Source organism: Dasypus novemcinctus, chromosome X (genome assembly GCF_030445035.2).
Source record: "Dasypus novemcinctus isolate mDasNov1 chromosome X, mDasNov1.1.hap2, whole genome shotgun sequence".
Lineage (NCBI taxonomy): Eukaryota > Metazoa > Chordata > Mammalia > Cingulata > Dasypodidae > Dasypus > Dasypus novemcinctus.
This window is the reverse complement of record NC_080704.1, coordinates 149504130-149531339: the sequence shown is the minus strand read 5'-3', so window position 1 is coordinate 149531339 and position 27210 is coordinate 149504130. Positions and strand designations below refer to the sequence as shown.

The window sequence follows — 27210 nt, the reverse complement described above, 5'->3', positions numbered from 1 at the left end:
GCTAGGACAATCAAGGACCTCAGATAGAACTCAGTGCGTGGTGGATTCTGGGATGGGAAGTCTGTGATATTGCAGACTCAAGAGGTGTTAGTCTCTGGTGTGTGGGCCACCAGGGTTTAGGGGACACAGACCTGGCAAACTCAAATCCAATTAACAGGGAGCCTGCAAGCACTGCAGTGCAACACAGCCTTCAGGGATCCCCGCAGCTGGGTGCCAGCCCTATGGGGAGGGGTTACATCCACGAACTCTGACCTCTGTGTCAGAAACCCAAAATTCCCCCTCTCACAAGAGTCTCTTCTGTCAGTGTCTCACCAATTCGACTTCAGGACACCTCCCGCCCTGCAAGCCCCTGAAACAGCCTGCTGGGGGTGCCTCTATATTGCAACCAATTTAAGAATGCCGCAGATCAGCAGCCAGTCCTAGGGGGCGGGGCTCTAGGCAGAAGCATTGATCTCCACGTCAGAAACCCAAAATTCCACACCTTGCAAAAGACTCCTCCATCTCTGTTTAACCTAATCGGCTTCCAGACACCTCCTGCCCTCTAAGCCCCCAAAACAACCTGCTGGTGATGCCTCTTTATTGCAACCAATTTAAGGACCGCTGCAGATCAGCAGCCAGCCCTAGGGGGCCGGGCTCTAGCTGGTAGCGCTGATCTCCATGTCAGAAACCCAAAATTCCACACCTCGCAAAAAACTCCGTCTCTGTCTCACCAAATCGGTTTCCAAAGACGTCCTGCCCTGCAAGCCCCCGAATAGCCCAGTCAGAGCTTATGAATTTCCCAGCACAGCAGAGCCTCCAGGATTCACCACTGCCATGCTACCCACCCCAGGGGGAGCGTCCTGCGTTCAGCCCCTATATCCATGAAAGAGAGCCTCAATTCTAGCTTTTACACAAATCTTCTCTGTCACCATCCCATCAAATCAATGTCCAGACAACTCCTGCCCTGCAAAACCCCGAAACAGCCTGGTCCTGAAGAATTTCCAATGCTGCCCAGCTGCTTCTTTGCAGGAGAGACTATAAGGTCCACTCACTCAGACACCATCTTGCCCTGCCTCTGCTACATTTTCTAATGGGGCAGCAAGAATCCCCCAAGAAGAGGGGCAGTGCATGGTGGAGGAAGTTGGACCATTGCACCAGGCCCTTGATATTGATTATTGTACTTATGAACCTTTTCTTATGACATTGAAACTAGCTTAATGTTATATGTTGCCTAAGAGTTACCTCTCAAAAGCCTCCTTTGTTGTTCAAATGTGGCCTCTCTCCAAGCCAAACTCAGCAAATAAATGCACTACCTTACCTCTGGTGTGGGACATGACTCCCGGTGATGAGCCTCCCTGGCAGTGAGGGTTTATTACCAAGTGCCAACTAGAAATATATCTGGAAAAAGACCTTGACCGATAGGGGGAATGATGAATACAAATGAGTTTTTATGACTAAGAGATTTCAAAGTGAGTCAGGAGGTCGTTGAGAGGTTACACTTATGCAAGACTCAGGAGTATCTCATTGAATGCCACAGTAAACATTGCCTCAAATAGCAGAGATCTGGAGGGCTCTAGAGACATCCAGAAACTATAAGCAAGGCAGACAGCTCAGGAATTCAGCACCCTGTCAAATGGGATTACTTGTGAATTTATGGTCCCCAGCATAACAGAATTAGACTCATTTATAGGTTCACTACACATGGCTCTTGTGCACCTTTTATTTGAACCCATAATTATCACTATACTTGATAAATATATGTCCCAGAGACATAAATCTTTGGTCCTTCCATGTGCCAGCTGAGCCCTGAATTTCAGCAGAGTTGCAACACCTATTCTCCAGTTCATTAAACTCAACCACGAAAACTAGCAAGGAGATGATGATGGAAAATGCCCATCCCAAGGAACAGAGAGTGTCTGCAACTGCAAGCAAGATAGTTCTATACACCTGCCCCATGGGATCTAAGCCCCCTCTCAGAACCAGAGTGGGCATCACCTTCACAAAATCCTCAAGATTCTGGGATGAATAATGGAATAAAGTAGACATTATTATTCTACCATGGACTTATTATTATTCTAGCAATGGAAGAACTCTTATCATTTATGTAAAGGCAGTGGCCACAAGAGGTTCTGAGGGATGGGAGAGGGAAGAATAGGTGTAATGTGGGGGCATTTTCAGGATATTGGATTTGTCCTACATGACATTGCAATGACAGATGCAGGTCATTATATATTTTGTCATAACTTACAAAATTATGTGGGACAGAAAGTAAATTATAATGTAAACTATAGTCCATGGTTAGTAGCAATGCTTCAATATGGGTTCATCAACTTTAACAAATGTACCACATTAATGAAGGATGTTGGTAATGTGGCAAATTGGGAGGGGGAGGGAGTAGGGCATATGGGAAACCCTTATATTTTTTATGTAACATTTATATAATCTACAACTTCTTTAAAATAAAAATAGTAAATTATTAAAATAAAATAATAATAAACCAAAAGTACAAAAAAAGAAAAAATCAAATAAACTAAAAAATTTTCATTGTGTCTTTAATCACCATATAATATGTTATCTCTTATGTACAGTGACAATGTCTTATGTATGTTACCCTAGTGTCTTATTTTCAAACTTATTTTCAAGGAAGCTTTAGACTACAGAAAAGTAACAGAAAATACCGGGACTCTCCTATACCCAACTCCCTTCCTCTCTCCCACACTCCCCTATTAATAACATTTTACATGTGTATGGGATATTTGTTACGATTGATGTACAAACATCAAAGCATTGCTACAAACCAAGGTCAGTGGTTTATATTATGGTTTATATTTTGCACTATACACTTTTATAGGTTTTGACAAAATTTAAAATGGCCTGTATCTGTCATTACAAGATCATTCAGGACAATCCCAATGCCCTAAGTTCCATTTATTCTGTTCTTCCCTCCCCTTCCCCTCAGAATGTATGGTAACCACTAAGTTTCAGTTTTTGAAGAATAAGGCTTATAAATACAAGCAAAAATATTGACAGCTTGACATATTGGTCTGGGTTTTCTGTTAGGTACTGCCTATGTTCTCAAGGGATTCTTGTCCCTATAAATGAGATCTTACAAGACTCCCCAGGATTGTAGTTTAATATAATCTTAGGCATTGTATGGGTCTCTACCCACCAAGATAACAAATTAATGACAAGATGAATATTTTTGCTTTCCATAGACACTATCCTGCATGTCTCCCATCCCAATGCCCTGCACCAGTAACCCTCCCCTGCCATATTTGCCAAAAGAACATTCCCAACAATACAGGTTTTTTTGAGTCTTTTTTTCTCTCTTTATTTTTTTAAATGTTACATTAAAAAATATGAGGCCCCCATATACCCCCACCTCCCTCACCCCATTCCTCCCACATCAACAACCTCTTTCATCATCATGGGACATTTGGTGCATTTGGTGAATACATTTTGGAGCACTGCTGCACCACATGGATAATGGTTTATATTGTAGTTTACATTCTCCCCCAGTCCACCCAGTGGGCCATGACAGGACATACCATGTCCAGCATCTGTCCCTGCAGTACCACCCAGGACAACTCAAAGTACTGAAAGTGCCCTCACATTATCACATCATATCTCTTCTTCCATCTCCCTACCCTCAGAAGCTACTGCGGCCACTTTCTCCACATCAATACTATAATTTCTTCCATTGCTAATCAAAATAGTTCCATAATAGAATATCAGTAAGTCCACTCCAATCCATACTCTATTCCTCCATCCTGTGGACCCTGGGATGATGATGTCCACTCCACCTCGATATCGAGAGGGGGCTTAGATTTCACATGGAGGATGGTTGCAATTCTCCTGCTTGCAGTTGTAGGCACTCTTGACTCCCTGGTGTGGTGGTTGACCTACTTGACTTCTCTGTTCGCTGGTCGCGGTAAGTCCAATAAACCAGAGGGTAGAAGTTGCAAGTCTGCTGAGGCTCAGGGCCTGGTTGTCACATGGACAGTCCAGAGATTCAGGTCTCCTGAGTTTACACCAACCCCAGTACCAAACACAGGTCCGGTAAAAGTAACAGAAGAGGCATGTGTGAAAAGGTCACATCGGAGTTCAACTCCATCACATTCAGGAACACAAACTCCAAAGTAGAGCCAACTGACCGGGCACTGGACTCCAGAACCATCTTCCATAACCACAGAATCTGTGGGTCTCTGTAGCCCTCAGGAGAACCAATACCTGGGGTTTTATCTACTTTGGCTGTCTCTGGTACCCTGCTGAGGTGTGCATAAGCACGACCCCACTGATGACCTCCTAACTCTTTTTTGGGACTCATAGCCATATAAACTCATTTGTCTTTGCCATTTATCCCTCTTATTCAAGGTCAAAAAGCATTTTTTAATACCTGATATTACGTTTTAACCACAGACCTCCAAATTGCTAGAGTTCACCTCTTCTTTCCTCCAGCGCTCCTTCCCCTCATTTCCATGGATAGTCCAACTCAATCCCCCACCTTACTCTCTCTCATATTCCAGTAACATTGAACCCAATCTCCTCACTGCACCACTGTCACTCCATGCACTGCCCCACCACCCCTTCCACCTTTTCAGATTTTGCCCCTATCAAGTGTCAGCACACCACCCTCTATGCCCTTTCTGTCTTCTAATAACCTATATTCCAGACTCTAGCTCTATGAGTCTGCTCAATTTGTTTAAGTCATATCAGTGAGTTCATGTAATATTTGTCCTTCAGTAACTGGATTGCTTCATTCATATAAGGTCTTCAAGATTCATCCATGGTGTCCTATGTGTCAGTACTTCATTCCTTCTTACAGCTGAGTAGTAGTCCATTGTATCTATATTCTACAATTTGCTTATCTATTCATCTATTGACGAATACATGGTTTGGTTCCAACTTTTGGCCATAGTGAATAATGCCACTGTGAACATTGATGTGCATATATCTGTTCATGTCCCTGCTTTCAATTTTTCTGGGTTACACCCAGAAGTGGGATTGCTGGATCATATGGCAGTTCTACAGTTAGCTTCCTGAGGTACAACCAAACTGTTCTCCACAATGGCTTCACCATTCTACCTTCCCATCAACAGTGGGTGAGTGTTCTTTTTCCTCCAATTCCTCTCCAACACTTTTAGCTCTCTGTTTTTATAATAACTGCATATCTAATGGGTTTAAGATGATATCTGTGATTTTGATTTGCATTTCCCTAATAGCTAGTGATGTTAAGCATCTTTTCATGTGCTTTTTAGCCATTTGTATCTATTCTTTGGAGAAGCATCTATTCAAATCCCTTTTTCAGTGGGTTATTTGTCTTTTTATTTTTGAAATGTACCATTTATTTATATATGCTGGTTATTAGGACCTTATAGGATAAATGGTTACCAAATATTTTCTCCCATTGAGTAGACTGCCTTTTCACTTTCTTGAAAAACTCCTTTGAATAACAAAGTTTTTAATTTTGAGGAGGAAAATTTTATTTATCTTTCACTGCTCTTGCTTTGGGCATAAAATTTATGAAACTTCCTATTACAAGATTTCATAGATGCTTCCCTACATTTTCTTCTAGGAGCTTTATGGTCTTGACTCTTATATTTATGTCTTTGATCCATATTGTGTTAATTTTTGTATAGGGTGTGAGATATTTATCCTCTCTCCTTGTTTTGGATATGGATTTGAAGTCCTCCAAGCATTATTTGAAGAAATCATTCCATCTCAGTTGAGTGGGCTTTGTCAAATATCAGTTGACCATATATGCAAAAGTCTGTATCAGAACTCTATTGAGTTCTGTTTGTAAGTTTTTCTGTTCTGTGCCAATATCATGCAGTTTTGACCACTGTAGTTTTGTAGTATGCTTTAAAGTTAGGTAGCATGATTCCTCTAATTTTGATTGTCTTTTTCAAAATGTTTTGGCTGTTTGGAAATACCCATTCAAATAAATTCCATAATTAGATTTAACAAATGAGTAAAAAATGATGTTGTAATCTTTATTGGGATTGTGATAAATCTGTAAATCAATTAGTGTCAAGCAGATGTTTAGTCTTCCAGGCCATGAACATGGAATATTCTTATATTTATTTAGGTCTTCTTTGATTTCCTTTAACAATGTTGTGTAGTTTTCTGTGTACAAGACATTTAAAAATTAAGTTTCTTCCTAGGTATTTGATTCTTTTTTAAAAAAATTTTTTGCCTTATTTTTTAATATTACACGAAAAAATATGTACCCCCATGTACCCCCAACCCCCTCACCCCCTCCTCCCCCCATAACAGCAATCTCCTCCATCATCATGAGACATTCATTGCATTTGGTACAATGTGCACCGCTGCACATCATGGTCAATGGTCCACATCATAGCCCACACTCTCCCACAGTCCACCCAGTGGGCCATGGGAGGATATATATACAATGTCCGGTAACTGTCCCTGCAGCACCACCCAGGACAATCCAAGTCCTGAAAATGCCCCCACATCTCATCTCTTCCTCTCACTCCCTACACCCAGCAGCCACCATGGCCACTTTCTCCACAACAATGCCACATTTTCTTCGATTACTAATCACAATAGTTCATGAATAGAATATCAGTAAGTTCACTCTAATCCATACTCTGTTCCTCCATCCTGTGGACCCTGGAATGGTTGTGTCCACTCCACATCTATATCAAGAGGGGGCTTAGATTCCAGATGGATGCTGGATACAATTCTCCTGCTTTCAGTTGTAGTCACTCTTGTTTCCCTGGTGTGGTGGTTGACCTTCTTCATCTCCATATTAGCTGAGTAGGGTAAGTCCAATAAACCAGAGCATAGAAGCTGAAGTCTGTTGAGGCTCAGGGCCTGGCTATCATATGGTCAGTCCAGAGATTCAGGTCCCCTGGGTATACATTAAACCCCAGCACCAACTACAGTTCCAGTAAAAGTAACAGGAGAGGCTTGTGAACAAAGATCACATCTGAATCCAGCTCCATCACACAGAAACACAAACTCCAAAGTAGGGCCAACTGACATGGCACTGAACTTCATCTGCCATGACCATAGAACCTGTAGCCCTCAGAAGAACCAATACCTGGGGTTGTATCTACTTTATCTGTCTCTGGGACTCTGCTGAGTTGTGCATAAGGGCAACCCCTCTGATAACCTCCTGACTCTTTTGGAGACTCATAGCCATATAAACTCATTTGTCCTTTCCATTTCCCCCTTGATTCAGGTCAAAGGGCATTTTTAACTCCTGGCATTATATGTAGACTGAGATATTCTGCTGGTCCAAGTTGACCCTTTTATTCAAGGTAATTTTCTAGTTACATCATCATCTGGTACTTGATAGAAATCCCTCGGTGCCAGGGAGGCTCATCCCCGGGAGTCATATCCCATGCTGGGGGGAAGGCAATGCATTTACATGCTGAGTTTGGCTTCGAGACTGGCCACATTTGAGCAACACTGAGGCTCTCAGGAGGTAACTCTTAGGCACCCTGCAGCTCTACGCCTTGTTCTTATTTCAGGTGTACAGGCTCAGAAGCACAGTCATTAGTGTCAAGGGCTCATTGTTGGACCTTCCTTCTTTTTTGGTCTTTGCCATTGCACTTGTGGGATTGTTGCTGTTCCATTAGGGACTGTGATAGAACTCCCCTGGCTAGGAACTCAGCACTCCCTCAGTTGTTGTTTTTAATTGTATCCACTATGAAAATACCCAAACATTTTTATGTACCCTGGATATGTTTTTATGACTAAGAGATTTCAAAGTGAGTTGGGAAGTCATTCCAGAGGTTACACTTATGCAGGTCTCAGGAAGATTTCACTAACTGCCAGCATATACAAAACCTCAAACAAAAGTTATACCACATGTCTCAAGGCATCTGGTCACTATCTGCAATGCACACAGACGTATGAAACCCACACCCTTTCAGCAGGCCCTATTTGGAAATATATGATAACCTATTTCCCCAATATAATAGAAATAGTTCCTTTTACAAATTCCCTAATTGTGATTCTTCTATCCCCTTATTTGATTATAATTATCACTATACCCATTAAATATATGTCTTAGAGAGATAAATCTTTGGACTGTTTATATGTTGGTTGAGCCCTGAATCTTAGCAGAGTTGTGGTCAAAACCTATTCCCCTATTCTTCAGACTTGTCCAGGACAACTAATAAAATGATGATGTTGGACAAGTCACATCTCAAAAAACAGAAAGAATCTACAACTGCAAGCAAAACAATTCCTTCCATCTGCCCCATAATATCTAAGACTCCTGTCAATCCAAAGCAGTCAGAGCAGACGTCATCGCAAATTCACCAACATTAAGGAATGAACAAACATAAAGGGGGAGGGTAACCATGTACTAATGTAGATTTATTGTTATTGTAGTTATTATTATGTGCTAAGAGAAGAATTTATAACAATTATATAAAGATAGTGGTTGCCATAAGTACAGAGGGGAGGTGATGGGATGAATAGGTGGAACATGGTGCAATCACTGGTTAAAATGTTTTCAATTACTGACTGTATTAAGTGTTTGTTTGTTTATTTATTTATTTATTTATTTATTTTCTCTCCCCTCCCCCCCACCCCGGTTATCTGTTCTCTGTGTCTATTTGCTGTGTCTTCTTTGTCTGCTTCTGTTGTCAGTGGCGTGGGAATCTGCATCTCTTTTTGTTGAGTCATCTTGTTGTGTCAGCTCTCCGTGTGGGCGGTGCCATTCTTGGGCAGGCTGCATTTTCTTTCACGCTGGGATGCTTTCCTTATGGGGCATACTCCTTGCGCATGGGGCTCCCCCACGTGGGGACACCCCTGCGTGGCACAGCACTCCTTGTGCGCATCAGCACTGTGCATAGGCCAGCTCCACGTGGGTCAAGGAGGCCAGGGGTTTAAACTGCAGACCTCCCATGTGGTAGATGGACACCCTAACCACTGGGCCAAGTCTGCCGCCTCAAGTGTTGTTGAGAATGTGGGACAACCACAACTCAAATAAGTTGCTGGATGGTTGAAAAATGGTACAGCCATGTTTTAGTTTGTTAAGCCAGGAGGAGCAAATTTCCAGAAATGGATTGGATTTAAACAAGGGAATTTATTAGGATAAAAGCTTACAATTCCAGAGCTGTGAAACTGTCTAAAGACATCATCAGAAATGCTTTCTCACCAAAAGGCAACTGCTGGTCATATCTTGGGCTTCTGCCACATGGCAAGGAAAATGGTGGCTCTCTGTCTGGGGTGCTGCCTTCTCTTCTGGGTTGCTTTCTCCTTGGGCTCAGCTATGGGCAATCAAGCACATGACAGGGCTCATCTCTTCAACCTTGACCTGTTCCATGGGCTTAGACTTTTGGGGCTTTTTTGTCGTTCTGTGACTGCAAGCAATCCTCTCTCTCATGTGGCAATGCCAAAATGGTGGTTTCCTCTCTCAGTGTGTTTCTGTTTATATGAGACTCCAGCAGAAAGGTAGAGATCAACTCTATGCCACACCTCATTGATGTAATCCATTCAAAGGCCCTAAAGCTATCTAATCAAATGATCTAATCAAATGGTCATTTAATGTAATCCAAGGGCCCCACACCCACAGGAATGGATTAGTTTAATAACATTATCTTTTCTGGGAGTCACAAAAAATCACAAGCCACTTTGGAAAACCAATGATCAAGTTCTTATGCAGTGAAACATGAAAATTATCATATAGTCTCGCAATCCCACTCAATCCAATTCTGAGAAATTAACCCAAGGTAATGAAAATATACATCCACACAAAGACTTGGCATGTGAATGTTCACAGTAGTTTATTCATTATAGTTAAAACCTGAAAACAACCATGAACTGCTGAATGGATAAACTATAGGGTATCCATACATTAGAATACTACTCAGCAATAAAAATGGAACTTCTTATAAAATCAAGACATGGATGAATTCTCAAAAGCATAATGCTAAATAAAAGAGGCCAGACACAAAGAATTCTGTATTATATGATTACATTTATGTGACTTTCTAGAAAAAGGCAAAATTTTTGTGACCAGAAACATATCAGTGGTTGCCAAAGGCCTGGTGTGGGGGGAAGAGACTGACTTCAAGGGGAATGACTATTTTTCAAAATTCATCATACATTTCAAGAATTTTATTGTTTTCAAAGTATACCTCATTAAAACTAGTTAGCATAATATTACCATTCACAATAGCAAACAACACTATTAATTACCTAGGTAAAAATTTTACAAAAGATATCCGATATCTTTATGAACAATATTAAAAGCACTATTGTAGGACATAAAAAGACCTTACTAAGAGGAGAGATACCCTATTTTCATATAGACAATGACTCAGGAACTTAAAGGTATCCACTATCCCAAAAATTACTGTATAAATTCAAAACAATTCCTAAGTTCCAACAAGATTTTCATTGCATTTCATAAGTTGATACTAAAGTTCATATGAAAAATGAAAGACCAGAACTATTCAAGTCAATTCAAAAGAAGATTTAAGGACTTGTCCTACAGATATCAAGACTTCTTAGAATGTTATAATTGTTAAAAGAATGTGGTATTTAAGTAGAGGTATGTAAAAATGTCAGTTGGAGAAAAAAACAGGCTCAAGGGAAAATCTGAGAACTAACATTGCAAATCAGGATTAAATGATGAATTATTTAATTAATGGCATAAGAATATACAAATAAATCCCACATGTATTTAATAACTTAAAACTTTTAAATTTATTATTTTTATTTTTTTATTGATTTTGTAAAAATATTACATTAAAAAATATGAGATCCCATTCAACCCTACCACCCCCACCCTACCACTCCCCCCCTAGCAATCCTCACTCCCATCATCATGACACATCCATTGCACCTGGTAAGTACATCTCTGAGCATCTCTGCACCCCATGGTCAATGGTCCACATCACGGCCCATACTCTCCCACATTCCATCCAGTGGGCCCTGGGAGGATTTACAATGTCCGGTGATTGCCCCTGAAGCACCATCCAGGGCAACTCTAAAAAACTTTTAAATTTTAAAAGAAAAATGTAGACTATGATTATGATACCAAGGTAAGAAAGGATTTCTTGAATAAGGCAAAAAAAAGCAAATTAAATAGTTTATTAATTTTACCACTTCAGGGGAAAAATCCTTCTGTCCTGTCTAATAAGATATTAAAGCAAGTTCTTAGACAAATGACACATTTGGAGAAGACATTTGCAACAAATGTAACATATAAATACAGACTACATAAAGAACTGTATGTAGTAAAATTAACACGCAAACCAATTGATTAATGGGCAAAATATTATTGGACAATTCATAGAAGGGAAAACCTGAATGTCGAGTACATACATGAAAAGATATTTATCCTTGCAAATTTTCAGGGAACTGCAAATTAAATTAGCAAAATGATACTAATGTATAGCCATTAGGTATCTCCAAATAAAAATATATTCTAATATTGAGTACTGGTAAGATGTGAAGAAGCAGAAACTATTATACAATGCCTTTGAAAATGTCAGTTTGTATATCCAGTTTAGAGAGGAATTTGGTAATACCTTGTTAACTGAAAATATTTTAAAAATAAATAAAGTTTTTAAAAAAGAAAATATATATAATCTAATCCAGCAATTCAACTCTTATGTACCTTAAAGAAACATTGGAAACATGTTCAATGATATTCATTATTTCTATCCCAAAAGATTTTCAGATTTTCAATTTATTTTCTCTCTCAATTCATAAGAATTTTTTCACCCATTTTTTTAAATATCCAGTGAAACTTCAAGGCAAGAATGTGTGAGCAACAATTCCAATTGTAGGGTTCTTATTTTTAGCAAGTAAATCATAAGAGAAAATATCAGCATCAGAGAATTCAGTGAAATAAAGCAGGATAAATCAACAAAGAATGAATGAGAACTACGTTTATCAGCAGGGATACATCTGCAAAAACACATGTGAATGAAAAAAAGAAAACTCTTCCCACCTCCTTGTTTGCTTGACAAATTTCTATTTATCTGTCAAAGCCCAACACAAATAGCAGACTTTCACTGTCACTACCTTTACCCTAAAACTGATCCCCAAATCCCCTTCTCTGTGCTACATCTATACCTTATACTCTTATTGTTGCATTCATTTTGTTGAAATTTAACTGATTTGTTTTCATTGTCTCTCTCCTCTAGCCATCAATGAGACTCAAAGTTTCATGAAGTCAACTTTTCAGCCTTTCTTTAACTTTATATTCCCAGTATTTAGAGTACTGTCTGACTCACAGAAGGGGATAGATACTGTTTGTGAGTCTCATAACCTAATGGTGATAATGATAATGGCCTGGAATGACAGAGGTGACAGTTGTATCTTTACAGTACTCTCTTTAATAGGATGCTTACACAGTCATCAAACAAACGGAGGAGAGGCTTCACTAAGTGCTATATACAGAGGTTCCAGGCTCCACTATCCCCAGTCATCTACTATCTGGACAGCCTGCCTGGAAAGCATGAAATCATATAAAACCAGCACTGAGCAAATTTACTCAGGAGGCCAGACACAATCTGTCCACCCAGTATGGAATAATAACAAGGTAACTGGTTTGAAAAACTGCCTCTGACAACTTATGTAAAAGAACTTTTAATTTGATTATAAAAACCAAACTATAACAGTTGTGATTTTAATTGGAGTGTAGAATTCACTTAAGGTTGATTGAAGGCTTTGGGGAAAGGGGATATAGATGTTTTCAGGCTATGTTTAATTATGTAAAAAAGTAAGTGATTTACTTCCAATTTTAGGAGTCCAGGACTCTTTGAACTTTAAGACAAAGCCATCCTTAATGTCTATGGACAACAGCATCATTAGCATGCTCCCTAAATATACGATCAACATGGAGTATAAAGCTTTGATAAGGTGGTTTCCCATACACCATCTCATTTGATTTCCAGAACACTATGAGTTTGGCAGGGCAGGAATTCCTGACCCCATTTAAAATAGAAAAAAAAAAGGACTCAGTGAGGATAAATGAGTCACACCAGATTGCAAGAGTACTAGGAGATCCAGGTCCTAGATTTTCTGTCTCGGGCCTCAGTACTTTTCACATTGTACACTCCCCAAGCTACTGCTTGGTGCTTTCAGCAAACTCTGGAGGATGGCCTGAATGGATCATGGCTCTGATTCATTTAACATGTCAGATATTCTACTACCCAATTTTACACCATTAGTCAGCAGTCTCTGAATGGAAGTTCAGAATATCACAAGATTCCACAGTTGACCTCTCAATTAAAAAACAAAGCTCTCTGCTCATATTCTACTATGGAACTATTGTGACTAGTAATGGAAGAAACTGTAGCATTGATGTGGAGAAAGTGGCTACAGTAATTGCTGAGGGCAGGGAGAGGGCAGAAGAGTTGTGATGCGGAGGCATTTTTGGGACTTGGAGTTGTCCTGAATGATATTGCAGGCACAGATGCTGGACATTATATATCCTGCTATAACCCAATGAATGGCCTGGGGGAGAGTGTCAACTACAATGTAAACTATTATCCATGGGTGCAGCAGTGCTCTAAAATGTATTCACCAAATGCAGTGAATGTGCCACAATGATGAAATAGGTTGTTGATGTGGGAGGAGTGGGGTGGGGGTGTGGGGGTATATAGGAACGTCTTATATTTTTTTGAATGTAACATTTAAAAAAATAATAAAGAGATCATAGAACCAAAAAAAAAAAAACTCTCCTGGGAGCTAAACCTAGAGGTAATTGGTTGTCTTCTTTGAACTGTATATAATTGTTCCTGCTTGCAGAAGATTGCAGGATTATTTAAAAGATGCACTGGCAAGCATTATACTTTTTTTGAACCCAAAGGAGGACACTGCAGGAGCTAAAAGCTCTTTGGCCACAGCCACCTGAAATTTAAAAGTATTTTCAGGTGACATAGTCCTAATACTTCCTTTTGGAAGCCTTGTGGGCTCTAGGAAAAGCAGGGGAAAATGTATAATTGTGCAGGTATAAAAGGAAAAATTGTAAATTGGTGATTATTAAGAAACTATTGGATCTTTTAAAAGCATATATAATAATGTGCCCATTATGTCGTGGCTGTATTTACCTGTGTTCAAACAATTCAGTAGTGGTACAGCAAACCGGCTCCCTACATTAACAATGGCTATCTTGGACTCTTCTTCATTTGTTGGGATTCACATATTTAGATGGAACAAGAACACAGGTTCTGAAGGAGCAAGGCAAACATCTCTACCATGGGCTCATCTAAGAATGGTTTAAGTCTCCAAACTCAAATAGAAGGAAAAAAGACGAGGTAATTTTCTTGATAATCACTTTCCACACCCATTTTTACCCTCTTCCCCTATTCTAAAGGATGACTTTTCTTTCCTGCCTGAAAATAATGCCTTTCCTTTTTTATTTCCTCTTCCCATCTCCTCCAACCTTTTTGAAAACCATTCAAGCACAATCACTCATCCCTTTACATATCTTTCATATTTCCTTCTCTCTAGATTTAGTCTCTATGTCTAGAAACTTCTTCAAGTTTCTCCTTTATTTTTTAAAAAGAAAAAAAAAAGCAAAAACGTAAAAGCAAAAAAAATAAGACTATACCTCTCCTCTTCTATGTCTAGTTTTTTGGCTTTTTCTCTCTCCTTCACTACACCAACAATCTTATTCAAATAAGCCATATTTCCTTGTTTTTCTTTCACCTGCCCAACTCAAAGCAATCTGGATTCTTGGCTTAGCACTCCAATATCCACAGTACCTTCTTTATTATCAATTCTGATGGCCCCTTTCTCCTTGGATTCTGAAACATCACTCACCTTGATTTCTCTCACTTCTCTGACACATTTTTCTTTGGAAAATCTTTTCTGGTCCTTCTTTTTTCAACATTGTGGGTGCTCACCATCTCTGTCCTTTGCTCAACAATCGTTTCAAAATCAATGGCCAGCATGGTCTTCAGGACCTCTGTGCATATTGTTTCCTCTGACTGGAATGCCTTTATGCTCTTCTCCTAAGAAGGTACTACTTTCTTTTACTAGCCATACACCATAATTTTGAAATAAATTTTAATTCATCCTGTTCTCCAAACCCCTTTTCCCTAAAGCAGCTTTTTGATTGTTGTATCTCCATCATAGCAATCTATCTAAAATTTCTTACTTTTGTTGTTCAGCTCAGATGCTGGCATTCTCCACAAGGCATCCATTATCCAGTTACCTGACAATCCCTCCTGGCTCAAAATGTAATTAGCATCTTGTAAATTCACATTTACATCAGTATGAATAAGATTGATTTTTTTTATATCCAGGAGAAAGATTTATAACTGAAATACAAGTACAAGGTGATGATAGAGTAATCATCATTCTCAGTTTTCTCATCTGCAAATTGGATCAGAAAAATCAAATACCTACTCCCAAAAGCCTATTAACAAGATAGTTGGGGGGGAGGAATAAAAAGGATAGTGAATAAGACGTTCTTTGAAAGGTAATTATTAAACGGAAGATAAATCTTCTTAAAGTTATTTAAGGGCCCTGAAGAGAGATGAAAAGAGAACAAAAAATATAAGAGCATGTTATATTGTAAGGAGCAAGAACTGGAAAATGAGACCTGGGTGTCAGTTCCTGCTCTGTTACCAGTTGGATACCAGGATAAGTCATCCTAAGAAAGATGTTTTACGTGTCTGGATCTTCTTATTCATTTATAAATTTAAAGGGTTGAACCAAATTATATTTTCAAAGTCCTTTCCAGCTTCTACATCTCATGATTTGATAATCAGTGTGGAGAGAACTAACGCTTTCATATACTTTTTTATTAAAACTTTTTATTTTGGTGCAAGTATCTCCAATACCCTTGTCCCTTTTTTCTTCCATTGTTTTCATTTGGCGAAATCCCAGACCTGATTAAAACAAGCTATCTGCTTCCTCCGTCCTGGTAGCTAAATATTTCCAAATGAATATCATGTAAGAAAGCATTCTGGTTTCATATTCTTAAATTCATCATCTCAAAGATCAAATTGCCACTCAATACTGCATGAAAATCCTATTATTTGCTCTAACAGAGTAGTTTTCTCACTTTAACAGATGACTAGTTTACAGTTTTTCCTCTTCCTTAAAATCAACTACATGTCTTCCCCTTCCCACAGTCTTACCTGCTGAACTCTTCTCATACTTCATAGAGAAAATAGACCCCTTTAAAAGCAAACTTCTTCATCTTAATAAAACTAAATGTAACAACTTAAATACAATTGTATCTCTTTTCTTTAGGCTCCTCCAGTTAAAAAGATAAAAGTATTCCTGCCTTTATCAAAGGTTTACTCTGTGACTTGTGCTCTATATCCCAACCTCACTCACCTTTTAAAAGATTTTACTCCCAGTTCAGCTACTCATTTGTTTATGCATCATCAATATCCCCTTTAGAATGGATCATTCTCACCAGCATATAAAACATAATGGGTGTACATAAATTAAGTATATTTTTACAAATGTCTCAGTCATGTTTACCAACTGGAATTCTTCTACTTAATGTGTTTTGTGTCATGATACTTAATCAATACACTAACATGAGAAAGTGGTTGTTAATTTATGACAAATGTGAGATCCAATGAAATTAATTATTGATTGTGTGTCCTTAAAAAAAAAAGGTAGGGTCAATCCCTCCCTTGATTTCCTCCTTCATATCTTTATAGTTACCACCCAAATTCTCTGCTCCTTCAGTCTCCACCTCTCCAATGGAACTCTTATCAATGCTACCAAATTTGTCTTCATCTTAACTTCGTAATATCATTTAAGGTAATCAACAATTCTCTGGAAACATGGCTTTTGTTATTCTATTTCATTTGGCTTTCCTCCTATTTCACTGTCTCCTCTTTTTCAGTCTCATTTTCTGGCTCCTCTTCTTCTGACAGACCTAAGAGATAGAGGATCTTAGAGCACTTAGAACATAGTGTAGAGCACTCTCCTATAGTCATAATTTCTCTTTAATTCTCTTATCCATTCCCATGGCTTTGAATGGTATTTCTATTCTGAGAATTCCTAAATTTATATCCCAGTCCTATCCTTTTTTCTGGGCTACATATTTTCAAACCCAGCTGCCTTCTTGACCTCTCCACTCAGAATTATCACAAATATTTCAAGATTCATACCTCCAAATGGAACTTTTTATATTTTCCTTTAACTTTCCTTCTGCATAATTTTCATCACCTCAGTAAATGACAGCAGTCACTCAAACCAGGAGTCACCTATGATAGTTCAATTTTCTTAACTCCTCATATCTAATATGTCAGTAAGTCTTACCATTTCTATCTCCAGAATGTTTCTCATATCTTTCTTATTCTCCTTATCTTTTTTTGCAACTGCCTTAATCAAGTTTATTATTCTATCATACAAGCTCCGCTACAATAGTTTCTTTTTTTTTTTTAGGTGAATTTTTTTAAAAATTTATTTATTTTTTATTGACTTTGTAATAATATTACATTAAAAATATATATGTGAGGTCCCATTCAACCCCACCCCCCCACCCTACCTCTCCCCTCCCCAGCAACAGTCATTCCCATCATCATGACACATCCATTGGATTTGGTAAGTACATCTTTGGGCACCTCTGCACCTCATAGTCAATGGTCCACATCATGGCCCATACTCTCCTCCATTCCATCCAGTGGGCCCTGTGAGGATTTACAATGTCCGGTGATTGCCTCTGAAGCACCATCCAGGGCAGCTCCATGTCCCAAAGATGCCTCCACCTCTCATCTCTTCCTGCCTTTCCCCATACCCATCAGCCACCATGTCCACTTTTCCCAATCCAATACCACCTCTTCTATGTGGACATTGGATTGGTTGTGTCCATTGTACCTCTATGTCAAGAGGAGGCTCAGATTCCACATGGATGCTGGATGCAATCCTCCCACTTTCAGTTGTAATCACTCTAGGCTCCATGGTGTGGTGGTACAATAGTTTCTTAACTGTCTCATTCCTCCACCATCACTACTTCACTGTCACACTACTATGCATCCTCTACTAATGTTTGGAAAACTTGCTATGAAGTAAGTTTAAAAGTTTGGACATCCCTTGGCATGATGAAATAAAATACAGATAATTCAGATGGTACTGAATTTCTAAATCAGGAAATATGTTGGATAATTTGGAACTTTCATTACTGATTATAATACTACTAGGAGTTGCGGAAACCAGAGTAAGATGTCCAAGGATAGAGTACTCCCTCTCCCCAATTTTTCAAAGTAAATATCTTTTTTAAAAAATGGCATAGTCACAGTTTCAATAGTCCATACATTAGAGATATGGTGAGATAACGGAAGTTATGGGTTAACTATCTAAATGGCCCCTGTGGGACTGTGGTGAATGAAGCCAATTATGTAAACAGGACTGATTAGTACATATGGTACCTCTAAGCAGTTTGACTTTTTTCTAAAAATAGCATTTGATCAATGGTCATTCTCCTTATTTCTTTAGATCCAAATTATGGCTAGCAGTGAAGAAGAAAATATGACTCAAATTTCAGAATTTATCCTTTTGGGTTTTGGGGATCTCCATGGCCTCCAGTTTCTTCTTTTTGTGATATTTCTGACCATCTATGTGGTGACTCTTATGGGTAACATTGTGATCCTAACTGTGGTGTCAGTTGATTGTACCCTTCATATGCCCATGTATTTCTTTCTTGGACACTTCTCTTTTCTAGAGATTGGCTACACCACTACCATCGAGCCCATGATGCTCAGGACTCTGCTTTCAGCTCATGAGCCTATTTCCTTCCTAGCCTGTGCTTGCCAGTTTTATTTTTTTGCTGCCCTGGTTGCAACAGAATGCTTCTTCCTAGCTGTAATGTCCTATGATCGCTACATAGCCATCTGTAACCCATTGCACTACCCCAGCATAATGGACCACTGGGGTTGCTTACAACTAGCTAGTGCTTCTTGGGTGGCTGGGTTTCTGGCACCCATCCTTCTCATGGTCTTCATTTTTCAGTTAACATTTTGTGCCACCAATGAGATTGACCACTTCTTCTGTGATTTCAAGCCCATTATGAAGCTGGCCTGCACTGATACCCAAGTTGCTGAGATGACCTCTTTTATATGTACCTCTTTGTTTGCTCTCGGCCCCTTCTTACTGACCTTGGCTTCTTATATTCACATCATCTCCACCGTTCTGAGGATTCCATCTATCACGGGTATGAAGCGAGCTTTCTCAACATGTTCCTCCCACCTGACAGTGGTCACCCTGTATTATGGGACACTGGGCATTGTCTATGGCTTCCCATCAGGGCCTCAGTATGAAAAACTATTGAAGTTGCTTTCCCTTCTGTATACAGTGCTTACCCCTGTGCTCAACCCTGTCATTTACACCCTAAGGAACAAGGATGTGAAGGCAGCTCTGAGAAAATTGGTGCAATAAGGCAATAAGGGATGAATACATGGTCAAAAGAAAGTTTGAATTTCCTATTAGCTCCTGGTACTTTCAGAAACCTCAACAGCATGCAAATTTTTTTATAGTGTCAAAATTAATTACTGTGAGACTGCTGAATTTTCCTTTGTTCTCTCAAATTCCCCCACATTAATGAACAGGTAGGGTGTTAAGAATGATAGCTGGGAAACGGACTTTGGCCCAGTGGTTAGGGCGTCCGTCTACCATATGGGAGGTCCGCGGTTCAAACCCCGGGCCTCCTTGACCCGTGTGGAGCTGGCCCACGTGCAGTGCTGATGCGCGCAAGGAGTGCCGTGCCACGCAAGGGTGTCCCCCGCGTGGGGCCCCACGCGCAAGGAGTGCGCCCGTGAGGAAAGCCGCCCAGCGTGAAAAGAAAGAGCAGCCTGCCCAGGAATGGCGCCGCCCACACTTCCCGTGCCGCTGACGACAACAGAAGCGGACAAAGAAACAAGACGCAGCGAATAGACACCAAGAACAGACAACCAGGGGAGGGGGGGGGGGGAATTAAATAAATAAATAAATCTTTAAAAAAAAAAAAAAAAAAAAAAGAATGATAGCTTTCTTCTTTTCAGCACTTTCTAAGTGCCAGGCACTGTTCTAAGCTATAAGTATGCATGATTGTGCTATTTAAACATTGTGAGTTGCCGCTAGCATTATCCTCATTAAACAGATAACACAACTGGAATTCAGAGATTAATTCAATTGTTCAATAATTCAATAATTCTAGGTCATCCAGCTAGAAATCAGAATTTGATTTTTAACTCTTCTGCCTAGTACCAAAACCATGATCTTTCCACCAACTAAGGGAAGCCCAAAATCTTGGAGGAACTAACATATTTGTCTTGGACTAAGGAAAACATTATTGTGAGCTTGATTTAGATACAAAATGAGAGGTAGGAGAAAAGTTATTTTATTTATTTATGTGCTTATTTATTTATTATAAATCAAATTTAATTCCTATCAAAGTTCTAAAATCATTGCATATTTTTTGGAACTTGGGCTCAATTGCTATTTTTAAAAATAAACCTTAATTAATATAGAAACTAATACAAGTAACACAAAATTTGGAAGATAGTATTTGATGGCGGTTGGAAGGTAGAGGTGGGATAAAAGGCAATGAGACTTTCTTCCACATTCTGTTACTGAAATGTGTAATGCAATGTAAATCCAAGATTCTCTTCTTTCCTCATCCAAAATGTTAATAAAAATGTGTGAGCTAATAAGTAAAAGATGCTCTGGGATTAAAATTTGTTTTAGTTTTTTCTTTCAAGATTGTTTGTAAAAACAAAAGATTAAAAGCAACTTAAATGTTCATTAGAAGTGGACTGACTCAGTCAATTGAAGCACATACACCCAATGGTATATAATGCATCCATAAGCAAACAAAAACAACAGAAAAGAATGAGGCAGCTGTGCATGTGCTGATATGGAAAAGATCTCCATTACATATTGTTAAGTGCAAAAGCAAGATGTAGTACAGTATGTACAGTATGACACCATTTGTGTAAAAAAGGTAAAATTTGATTGTAGATGCATACTACATATTCTTGAAAAACACACATGAATTTGGTGTTATCAATTGCCTCTGAGTAGAGAAACTAAATGGGAGAGGTGGTGTCCCTTTTGAGGTGTGAATCATATAAAGAAATTGCCTATTAAAAACCATCAAAGTTTAATGAACAATTACAAATTATACAAACGTTACTCACTGGCAAGTTATAAGCTTTCTGATGGCAAAGACCTTGCCACTTACTTCTGAATTCCCCACTATGCCCTAAGTGTCAAAAAATAATTGTTCCAAGCATAATGTTTGACTTAACACTTGTTAATATCATCCTACTTGTATTAACATCTAAATTCCAAAAGATTAATTGAGCACAACATTCCCACCCACTTTGTGTGTTCTCATTTCTAGAATTGAAAACCCAAGTGAGAAAAATACAACCTATTTTTCTGATGTTCTTTGCAGTCCACCATAACAGTGCAGCCATTAATGCTAGCAAGGATCTGGGCATGAAAAGAGAATGATTCCCCAGCCTTTTCCTTATCCTCTCACCAGAGTGATGTTTTTAAAATATAGACCTGTCCACATTTCTCCAGTCACCCTCTGCCACGAGTACTCTCAACTAGGAACAGAATACAGGTCTTATAGTATTTCTTTTTCTCCATGTCTTTGCATGTACTCTTTCCATTATTGTCTCTACCTCACCACCTCTCCTGGGTTACCTCATTTCCATCCTTCAAAGTCCAACCAAAGTGTTAAATGTCAAATGTCACAAACTCTGCAATGCCTTTCCAGATCCTTAACCACCCCTTTAAAGTTAGGTCTTCTTTTTTCACGCTACTGAAGCACTTCACACATATTTCTATTTTAGCATTGATTGCCCTATACAGGAATTGTCTATATATGGGTCTGTCCACTTAATAATGAGTTCTTTAAGGACAAAGAAAAATTACGTCTTATGCGTTTCTGTCTCTACCTCACTTTTGACTTCAGCTATCCCCAGCGTCTAGACAGAAGCCTAAAATAGAATAGATACTCAAACAAGCATTTTAAAGTAAATATAATTATTAAATGACTTGATCAAAGTCACACAATTAATTAGGAAATAGGTCAGATGTCTGTTTAACACCTAAACATTGTTCTTGTATTATGTCATACTGACCTGTAGCTTACAGTGCAATTGTTCATTTGCCCAAAAGGATCCTTCCAGTTACAGAAGTCCAAGATTTGATTTGGAGCAAATTTGACAGTAAAATTTGTAGTGCGGGTTGGAGAATATTGAGCATTTCTACTTAGGGTCAGGGATTAGCATTGAATTGAGTCCTTAGATAGGTAGTCTAAATCATTCTTTTATTCATTAATTCATTCACATATTTAACTCATTTTTTGACATCTATCTCCACAAGGCATTGTTATGGGCACAAAAAGGAAAAGTTTCATGTGACTCTACCTTAAAAATTCTCTAGTAAAACCACGAGACCATTTACTCACCACCAGATAGCCTGCACCCAATAATTATTTTATTAACCACACCAAGGCAAGGGAAAGATGAATGACTGGACCTCTGGGGAATGGACCTCTTTTGAGGAGATTATCATATTTTAATGTCCACATTACTAACCCTGGAATCATATATGTAGGAGAATTATAGAGTTGAGGATATGTTAGGAGAAAAATAAATGTGGCAAAGAAGAAGGGGGAAGGGTATTGCACCCAGAAAGTTAAGAGTCATTGCCTGTTTTATAAGACCAGTTGCCGTCTGCCAATGAGAAGGCAACACATCCATGGAGAGCAACAGTTAAAGATAATTGTGTTTCTTCCTTTTAATACCTGAGACAGGGTTCCACTGAGATCAGAAAGGCAAGCTGTTCTCTGCATATCACTTAGTTCAAAGTATTTAAAGTGATCGATTACATGCCATCCTCTCCAAGGATAATTGAAGTTCAAAATGGTGGTTTGTATAAATTTAGGGACTTGATTTTAAAACAGAATGCAAATAAGAAATACTTTGAGGAAAACATAATTAGGACATGTAGGGGAATGCCTTGAGAAATGATAGATACTTTTTCACAAGCCATAGTTCAACTTTACCTACATGAAACAAGGCATCTGTATAAAAGTGAGAAGTTCAGTCAAATATTCAGTTTTAGGGGTACTGCATATGCAAAATGCCTAGGTACCTAACTGCATTTGCTGCTACCTGGATGAATTGCAATATTAAATAGTGCTTAAAAGACAGGACTCACCACTCTGACAGACTACCTTTTGAGTCTTGGCTCTGTGACCTTAGGCAAATTACTAGGCCTTCCTGATCGTCAAAGCTCTCATGTGTAAAATGTAATTACTAGTATCTATCATAGCTCAATAGGTTGTTATTAGGATGAGAGATAATGCATGTAAAACTTTTGACACATAGGAGGTAATCAATATGTGCTAATTATTATTTTAATTATTATTGTAATTGCTGTTATTATTGCATTATTGTCAGCAGCAGCAGCAGCAGCAGATGCCATTGGACACTTTCCTGCTTTAATATATTACAAAAGTGTGGAGCAGGGAAACATCTGAACAACTGCAATTTGTTCTGACAGCCAAAAGTAGAGGCTGGAGTTATGGATGCCAAGCTTCCGAGGCATCTCAATTATGACCAGGTCTCACTTTACTATCATCTTCGACAATCAAAATATGAGTTTGTCAACAAGGTACTTCATATGTTAGCTGACTGAGCAACTTTGTGAAAACTTTGGACCCTGCTGTACAACATCTGACTTTTAGTGGTGCCCCAAACAGTAAGACAAGACTGGTTCCAATTTATTCTTTCTGCAAGAACCATATTTCTTTCTCTCTTTACTTAATTCCTGTGTTTCATTTGCTAAAATCTTGATAATAACAAGTGATGTTAAAGGATTTGAAGGGGGAACCAAACAGGAGTAGAAGGCAAGCTAATGGGGAGTGGACCCATTAAACTACAAAAAGTTTGGTCCCTGTCTACTATTCCAACTTCACCTTGTACCTTCTTTCTTTATATGTGCTCCAGACATATTGGGATCCTCTTTCAGTTTCTTAAATATGTAAAGTCTTTTCTGCCTGAAGACATTTGTTTATGCTATCTCTTCTGCTTAGAATTCTCTTCCCCCAAACTTGACATGGTTGGCTCCTTCTTTTCCTTCTCTTCTCATCAGATAAGCATCAGATAGACATATCCTAGCCCTGCTATCTAAACTAATTTTCCCACCAACACCCTCACCCTCACCTAATTAACTAAATATTAATAGCTTATCATTGTTCTGAGTATTTATCAGTGTGACAATTATATGATCATTTTTGTATTTATGTTTTTCATCTCTCTCTCCCAGAACCTCTGCCTGTCCCATAGTAAACACCAATACATATTTGATGGTTGAATGAATGAACAAATGCCTTTGGAATTATCACCCCTGGTTGATTTGTGTAGGTGTTGAGTGATTGTAGTTTTGGTAAGTGGGTAGCTATAGAAGTTTTTAAAACATATTCACGAATTCTTTGATAACTTCAAATACTCATTGCTAGTTCATATGTTCTGTCTCCCCTACTAAAATATGAACTTTTTAAGAAGGCAAAACCCTTGTCCATATCACTTTAGTCTTCCAGTGCCTTGCACTGAGGTTTCAGTTAATACATTTTAGTGATTAAACAAAAGTTTCTAGTGATCATTTTAATCTAGTCTGGCTTCAGTATCCTCTAAGTGCCAGGTTTCACAGTGTACCAGGTCGGCACCAACCTCCCTCTAACAAGTATGGAATATAGATGAGGGTTGGAGCCATCTGTGCTGTTCTGTTTGATTTAAGGTCATCTGTGGCTTCAGTATCCAGAAGTTTCACCACTAGCATCTCATACATTCATTTCCTGCAGTTCTGCTTCCTGGAGAAGTAAACACATGGATGGGCAGACATAGTAACAAGGAAGCCAAGACTATAGATACAAACAACAGCCATGATAATAATAATAACAGCCAACATTTGATCAAATCTTGCTATGCTCCAGGCAGTGTACTTTCACATATATGATCCTATGAAATCTTGACAAAAGCTATATGAGATAGATACCATTATTATCATCATTTCACATCACAGAGGAGGAATTTGAGATTCAGAGAGAGTTAATAACAAAATTTTACTGTTAGCAAGTTGTGGCACTTGGGTCTATCTGCTCTAAAGCTATTTGACCGATTTATATTCCCATCAATATGCTGGCTTTCATGGGGTTTTTAAAACTATTTTTTGTCAATGGTTAAAAAAAGCAACATGTGTCTGAACTGTAAAGGCAAATCAGGAAATAGCTTCATTGCTACATTAAATGGAGGGAGTGATGTTCTGTGGGTTAGGTTTTCTCTTTAGTGAGAATCTATCTCCCTAAGGATAGCTATGAAGACAACTGTATTAGAAATTTCATGGGATCAGGAGTCGGATAGGGGGGTTGATGAGTTTAGTCAATTTCCCTTACCTTCTTTTTTTTTAATAGTCTAAGAACAGAATCATATTTTATTTGATTTTGTCTCCACCTATAATACACATAATAATACATTTATTTTTATTCTTGTCCCACTCAAACACATATATCTATTAAAAAATTATCAGTAAATAGGAAATCTCTTTTAGTTCCACGGAAACTCACTTTACTGCATTTTCAATCCACAGAACATTTAAAATTCAGCTCTTCTGTTCCAGAAAATGGATGGACTAAATGACACTGTGGTTTCTGAATTTATATTACTGGGACTCTCTATTTCTTGGGAAACTAAAGTTTTTCTCATGTTTATTTTTTTTCTTTATTTTTTAAAATGTTACATTCAAAAAGTATAAGAGGTTTCCACATACCCCTCACCCCCCTTACCCCACTCCTCCCACATCAACCACCTCTTTCAACATCATGGCACATTCATTGCATTTGGTGAATACATTTTGGAGCACTGCTGCACCACATGGATAATAGTTTACATTGTAGTTTACACTCTCCCCCAGTCCACCCAGTGGGCCATGAAAGGACATACGATGTCCAGCATCTGTCCCTGCAGTACCACCCAGGACAACTCCAAGTCCTGAAAATGCCCCCACATCATATCTCTTCTTCCTTCTCCTACCCTCAGCAGCTACCGTGGCCACTTTCTCCACATCAATGCTACAATTTCTTCCACTACTAATCACAATAGTTCCATAGTAGTATATCAGTAAGTCCACTGTATTCCTCCATCTTGTGGACTCTGGGATGGTGATGTCCACTCCACCTCTATATCAAGAAGGGTCTTAGATTCCACATGGATGATGGATGCAATTCTCCTGCTTACATTTCCCTTACTTCTGAATCACATGGATTCCAGATATTGAGAATAAGAGTCCATTTCCTCTCTATGTTTCTACCACCAAGATTTTCCCCTCTGTCTCAGTATCAAATCCTTCAGCAGGTTGGCAAAGGATAGCATAGGAAAGGGCTGACTCTTAATGGGCACCTCAAATAAGGGTCAATGGGGGTGGCAACCAGAGATAATTGTTGGAACAGAAGACCCCATATTTTGGCTTCTAACATTAACAAATCCCTGATAAAGGTGATGATTAATGCCAACCCAGAATCTGCATTGCTGGTGGATGCAGATAAGTCATATACAGGAGCCAACAATCTCAGGAAAGGAGATAAGAATTTGGTTTAACTGTGTGGAAGTAATTCTAATTATAGGCATTTATGTGAACAGTTTACAATTTATGCCTAATTGCCACCGAGCACAATAACTATTATGCATGTCATTAAATATGTGTCAGATTAATTTTGTTGTAAAAGCAGTAGCTATATGTGCATGTTTTGTCTTAATAATTTGTTGCTCAGATTACTCACAACTCAGGAAAAAAATAAAAGGAATATTCCCTGGGGTGCCAAGAGTGTAGAAGGTGCAGAGGCGTCTGCTTAGATGTGAATAACTTCTATGGGTAGTGCACAAAAGTGTATAATCAACAAATGCATAAATCCCAGTAGCTTAAGTTTACTGGAGCCCTGCAGACAGCTCCACATCTTTTATGCATTTATTGTTGACTCTTTGGCCTTTTTCATGCCCACAGTTTTCCCAAACCTTTTCTGGTCTCCTCGACCTCCTCTAAATCTACCCCATCCTCTTTCAACTCTTGCCCACTGGGTAAGGATGACTTCATCTCAGGCTTTGTCCATCATGTCTGGCTAATGAACCCCTCTTCCAAATTCTTTCCTTTGGGCCTCTGATCTCATACAAATGGATATACCCTTTCACCTGTGTTCTGGCCCCTTCCCCTCCTGCCTCCTTAAAGCGTGAGAACCTGACCTATAATTTCATGGTCTTTAATCTC

General features: G+C 38.8%; 2 protein-coding genes across 2 annotated transcripts in view; both read left to right on the top strand.

The window, feature by feature from the left end:
• Positions 1–18423: 18423 nt before the first annotated feature.
• Positions 18424–19329, top strand: LOC101443409 (olfactory receptor 10A4-like). Its single transcript, XM_004481404.2, has one exon. The coding sequence runs from the start codon at positions 18424–18426 to the stop codon at positions 19327–19329; it is 906 nt and encodes a 301-aa protein (XP_004481461.2).
• A 4146-nt stretch (positions 19330–23475) lies between these two features.
• The window catches only part of IGSF1 (immunoglobulin superfamily member 1), a 112213-nt gene continuing 108478 nt past the window's right edge, over positions 23476–27210 (top strand). Inside the window, 1 exon segment of the mRNA XM_058291134.1 lies at positions 23476–23565. Coding sequence (XP_058147117.1) covers positions 23476–23565 — 90 coding nt within the window.